The sequence below is a fragment of the Cynoglossus semilaevis genome, chromosome 14, assembly GCF_000523025.1.
Source record: "Cynoglossus semilaevis isolate Cse_v1.0 chromosome 14, Cse_v1.0, whole genome shotgun sequence".
Lineage (NCBI taxonomy): Eukaryota > Metazoa > Chordata > Actinopteri > Pleuronectiformes > Cynoglossidae > Cynoglossus > Cynoglossus semilaevis.
In genome coordinates, this window is record NC_024320.1 from 5,629,477 (window position 1) to 5,635,347 (window position 5,871).

The following is a 5,871-nucleotide window of genomic DNA, read 5'->3' on the forward strand; positions in this document are numbered from 1 at the left end:
TCTGTGAGTGTCTGTGAGTAGTGTCTGTGAGTATGTGAGTGTGTCTGTGAGTGTGTCTGTGAGTATGTGAGTGTGTCTGTGTGTGTCTGTGAGTATGTGAGTGTGTCTGTGTGTGTCCCAGAGACTGTAGATGGAGAGGAAATCCCTCTTTTGTTTCCAAGGAAGCCAAGTGTGTGTTTAATGGAGGGTGAACATGTGCCTTAGTCTGACAGCTGTGAGGAGAGGGGAGAAGGAGGGAGGTTAGAGGGGGGAGTACGGCCCAGATGTTGTAATAACCTTGGTTTTTTATGCAGCTGCATCTGAAATACTTCCTTGTTAAAGTAAAAAAACACAGTATGTTGTTGTTGTTGTGTACTGTACATATACCAGCAGTGCAGTTGTCGACTGTGTTCCTCATTCTGTTTGAGTGGAGCAGCGGAGTTAAAAGTTAAAGAAGCTACAAACCTTGAAACAAACTAGACGACCTAAATAATTATATATTTTATTTTATGTCAAATGTGACCTGAAAAAAAAAAACAAGGCAGTGTTGGTGGTCTGTGGTCTCTAAAACAACCTCCTCCAGGCTCTACCTCCACATCACTGTTGAGAGATAAGATCATCATCTTCTTCATCATCATCAGACACAGCAGAGTTTCATGAAACCTTCTGCCTCAGTGAGGCTGACGGCTAAACCAAATAAAAAGCCAAACTATTCTGCTTTGGAAAATGTGGTTTTATATTTACTTTATTTACTGTATTCCACACATTCTCACAACTACTGCTAATCAGAAACTCTAATACTGATACTTTAGCTTTATTGAATCTATGTTTCTACTTACGCTGAACTGAATACTTACATTTCCCGTAATGGTTAATAGGTCTCACCTCACAAAAACTGTCAGTGAGCATGAACTGTTGACATTTCCGCAGAAATTATTTTCTATTCTATTCAGATAAAAAAAATATTTCTCTGAGACAACCCAGAGGACAAAGAGCAGAGCGTTGAGGGGGAAAAATGAATTAAAAAATTAAAATTAGAATATGGAAGAAGTCAGATTAGTTGTTTATAAAATGGGTTTTCATTTGAAGTCCAGTCCTTTTTCTTTATTCAAGTCAAAACTCTTGGGATCAGTTCATGTTCTGGAGAATAACATCAAAGTGTGTTGTTGTTTTGTTTGGATGTCAAAAAACCTTTAAGCTTGTAACATTTCTGAGACACCATCAGTCATTTTACACAACTGGGTCACAGCAGTTGTTGATCCACCATTAGATTCACACGTGCTGTTTTGTCTTGTTAATAAGCAGCAGTAGACCAGCAGCCCTTTGTCCCATGAGCCTGACACTATTTTTAGTATTATGGTGTGGGTTTTACAAACTTCATTTTCCCCGGTGGAAAATGCAGTGTAGCTGAGATAAAGTGACAAACGTTCACAAGTTCATGTTCATGTTAATGTTAATGTGAGCAGCACTTTAAAGAGGAGACAAAATAAGGAAACTGTGTGCCGTTTTAGTGTTAATCCAATTCTCCAGTGTTCCACTACTTGTTGACACACACACACACACACACACAGTCTGGCCGATGATCCTGTTAGTAAATGAAAGGCTGATTGATGGACTGTAGCTCAGGAGCAAATTACCCCCCTGGGGTTTTAACAACCCAGACACCTCCCCCAGCCCTCTGCCTAAACATCCAACCCCCTCAGTCAATCCCCAGCCACCCACCACCGCAGCCAGCACTCCAGCCATCCGCCGGGATTTCACCCCCATCGTCCTTCTATCTTGTCCACTATCTGCTCCGTCTGTCACAGGTGACACTAACGCTCTCCCTCTCACTCACTCACTCACTCACCCCGGTGTGTGTTTCCTCAAACAAGTGTCCATGTTAACCGTCTTCGTTGTTGACTTCAGGTCTAAACACCAGCACTGCTGGCTGGACTGGAACATTTAGTGCTGTCCTGTCCACACGGAGGAGGTGAAGGAGGCCTGTAAACTAGTGGCCCTGTTAAGAAAGAGAAACTGGACTGAGTGTCTTGAAGAGGGATCACTTTTCATCCAAGAGGATTTTCCCGTTTGGGCTGACAGCACACAGAGACCTGACACTTGGACTTTAGTAAAATATCTTTAAATAAAGTCAAAAAAGTCTAATTTACTGCCACTGAACTTCTGATGTTGAGAATGACCTGGATGACTTGAAACACTACAGATCACATGGATCCCATCCTTACTTTTCCATCTTAAAAAAAAAAAAAAAGCAGTGAGAGGTTTTAAAATGTTTAGATGAGAATCTTCTTGAAAGGTCGTGATGGAACACCAGTGTTCGACTCAGGTTGCTGTGAAGAACACCAGAAATGGATCTGAATGAAGAGCTAACCCTAATGCTCATAATAAAACAGATGTTGGTCTTATATGGCAACATGTCCCTGAAAGTATTTACAGTAGAACAAACACCCCTGTACTCATATACTGCATTTGTCATGGCAGTGTGAAAACCTCTATTTACAAAAAAACACAGAAGAAGAATCAGCTTTAGTTACCCCCAGACTGGCTGCTCAACCACTACAGCACAGGCTGGGATTTTGACTGGCAACCCTTCAATCACCAGCCTGAGCCTTTAACCAGGGCACAGGTACCTGATGGATTTGTGGTCTGAAAAAATGATAAAAGTAAAAATGGCCCAGACTGACAAATTGAACCAGTAGCTGTTTAAACTCAGCTCATTAACAAAATTGCTTTGGACCAGTGAGCGGTCCCACAAAATAGTTTTCCTTGACCACACACACAGGCTGCAGATGAATGTGGGGCACAAAGCTGCTGTTCACCAAGGCAAGTTAAGTCCCAGATGTGGGCCACAAAGATCCAACCCTGTTTGGGTTCAGCCTGAGGAGAGGCTTGCCCGCCCCCTGCTGCTGTCGTTCTACTGTAGATGTTCTAAAGTTCTAAGACTCCCTTCCTCTTCACACCTCCCATTTACAGCAGAAAAAAAACAAACGTCCATGTCAGACAGCAGAGACAGACAGCAGGTCCAGCAGCAGCAGCGACGTCCCACCTGAAGATCAACATCAGGAACTTCAGCTCATTCAGGGAATAGTTTTTTATTCCTCTCTGGGCTTTAGTAAAGTCTTAGATTGGACGTTGTCCCAGCTTGACCCTCAGTCAGGGTCCTCTCTTCATGAATACATGCAGATGTTTTCATTCACTAACATGGCCGTGGTGAAGTGCTGCTTTAAGCCAGTGGTGAGTTCTTTGGTAAGAATGTGGATCATCAGGTTTACCTTTTCCTCCCCGACTGGTTTCACTGTGGGAGGAAGTCACATTAAACCAGCGTCTCCCGACTCTGCTCCGACACTGGACACTTTTACTCATCCACCCACATCTCTTCTTATTTATTTTCTTCATTCTGTTTTCCTGACACGTCTCCCCGAGGCTGTCGGATTAGAAGATTGAATTCCAGGCTGAAGTGAAGCTGGGGCAGTGAACGAGGAGCCGTGGACTGAAATGGCAGTGAATCTGAGTAAAAATGGAGCAGCGCTCATGGCTGCCTACAAAGAGGTGGTGGATGGAAAGACTGACACCAACTGGTGAGTGTGATCCTGATGTGCAGAAGAAGAACCCCCCAAAGCTCACTTCTGTCTAGGTGGATTTGATGTGGAACCTTCAGTGCGTCCACCACACCCTCACGTCCTGGTGTCTTCTGTCATTCTGTTTTCAGGGCCCTGTTCACTTATGAAGGCAACAGCAGTGACATCAGACTGGCAGAGACGGGAGGTAAGACCTGTGCTGTGAGTACTGGTCAGAGAGCTGATAATCAATCAGTACAGGGGTCATCAAAGAGTGTCAGTCAGCGGCCAGTTTATTTAGAAGGTTTGATGAAGAAACACGGACATTGTCCTAGAGCCCTGATATTTACCCCACTTCTCATCAGGGTAAATCAATAGGAGCTTGATAAGTTTCCACCATGGTTCCTCCATGAAATACAAGAGGTAGAGAGCAGTACACAGCAAAAGGAAACGATTAAAATATTTGCCAATGCTAATCTGTGACCTAGTGTGAGGAAAGCATGTCTGTGTAACGTACCTGTGTGTGTGTGTGTGTAGATGGAGGTTTGGAGGAGATGGTGGAGGAGCTGAACACTGGTAAAGTCATGTATGCTTTCTGCCGTGTCAAGGACCCAAACTCTGGTCTGCCCAAATATGTCCTCATCAACTGGGTGAGTCATTTCACTCTCCTCTCTGTGGACGTGATGCCACTTATTGTCCTGAAAAAAAAAACTCAAACCTAAAGTAACCTTGAATCTGTGCCCCAAGGCTTCAGAAATGACCACTTAGTCTACAGAATCTGCTCATATCTACACATATTGATTGGATATGTAGATATTCATGCTGCGATATAATGACCCTATCCGTCCATGACAACTAAAACACGTGTATGTTTTTTTGTTGTTATGGTGTAAAAACCACAGACAGGTGAAGGTGTGAAGGACTCCAGGAAAGGAGTCTGTGCCAACCACGTCAGCTCCATCGCTAGTTTCCTTAAGGTGAGGCCACGGTTCTGTTGAGCTGTTCTGTAGAACTGTATCAGGTCTAATGATGAGGAACTGTTTGATTTGGAACTGAGGAGCAAAGCAGGGAAAAAAGGACAAGACAATCTATAGACAAAAATACATTTCTGGTTGGAAGATGTTGTAGTCTTACCACGGGGGGCAGCAGTTGACCTCCAGGTTTTGTGGAGAGTGTGTGATTAAAAACACAGTGTCATCTGATGTAGATGTGATTGGTCGAGTCTTGGATCAGTGGACTACTGTTCCTGCTCAGGTGTTCTTTGTTGACGTCTCCTTGTCTTGTCGTTAGCTGACTGACTGGTTAAGACACATCCACTATGGTTCGCAGCAAACCTGTGATACGCAGCTTCATGTTCTAATAATATGTTTGTGATCACAGGGAGCCCATGTGACCATCAATGCCCGCACAGAGGATGATGTGGAGCCCGAGACCATCCTGGCAAAAGTGGCCAAAGCCTCTGGAGCCAACTTCAATTTCCACAAAGAGAAAGAATACAGAGATGCCCCCAGAGGACCAGTGGTGAGGAGACGCTGACGCCACGTGTGAGTGAAATAAAAGATCACCGTCTAAAAACTAACCTCCTTCTTCTTCTTCTTCTTCTTCAGGGATCAGTGTATCGGAAGGTCAACGCTGTGGAGGAAATTCAACAAACCAATAAAGACGACTTCTGGTCCCAGAATCAGGTTTGGAGCTCACATCAGAAAAGTATTTTACAACTCCACAGGTAGAACTGACGGTGAATGGGTTTTTCGTCATTCACAGAGAGAAGAAGTAGTTCGTCGACAGGAGGAGATGAGACGAGCCGAGATGGAGAGACAGAAGTTGGAGCAGGAGAGAAGGGACGCGGATGAGAGGGAAGCGAAGGAGAGAGAGAGGAGGATGAAGGAGACGGAGAGGGAGAAACAGCAACCGGTGAGTACATGTACCAAATTAGAGACAGTGAAGAGAAGACACCAGGGATTGTTCAGAGGAAACCGGTTCATGGCTACGTCAGTAAAATAAGAACTAAGATTACCTTCACTCTGGAGGCAGGTGAGGCCCAAATGTTACCTGGTGCCCGTACCAAGGCCGCTTTCGGGTTTCCAGTATTTTCTGGTATTTTTCAATGACGTCATAGTTCCCTGCAAGGAATACAAACTAAATGTAAATAATGGACAGAAGACAAAGGCTGTGATAACCAATTATTCCTTTCATCAGGGGTCAATGTACCGCAAGGTCAACGCTGTGGAGGAAATTCAACAGACCAACAAAGACAACTTCTGGTCCCACACTCAGGTGTGTGTTTTATCTGATCTTTATCTGTTGTTGCTAAGTCCATTCCCTGTTCAAACCG

At 44.2% G+C, this 5,871-nt stretch overlaps 1 protein-coding gene across 1 annotated transcript in view; it reads left to right on the forward strand.

The window, feature by feature from the left end:
* Positions 1-2,884: 2,884 nt before the first annotated feature.
* LOC103389366 (drebrin-like protein B) overlaps positions 2,885-5,871 on the forward strand; it is a 7,096-nt gene continuing 4,109 nt past the window's right edge. Inside the window, exons 1-8 of the mRNA XM_025062009.1 lie at positions 2,885-3,557; positions 3,689-3,744; positions 4,074-4,186; positions 4,439-4,513; positions 4,917-5,057; positions 5,144-5,221; positions 5,301-5,450; positions 5,736-5,861. Coding sequence (XP_024917777.1) covers positions 3,475-3,557; positions 3,689-3,744; positions 4,074-4,186; positions 4,439-4,513; positions 4,917-5,057; positions 5,144-5,221; positions 5,301-5,450; positions 5,736-5,861 — 822 coding nt within the window. The 5' untranslated portion in view covers positions 2,885-3,474. The remainder of the gene's footprint in view (positions 3,558-3,688; positions 3,745-4,073; positions 4,187-4,438; positions 4,514-4,916; positions 5,058-5,143; positions 5,222-5,300; positions 5,451-5,735; positions 5,862-5,871) is intronic.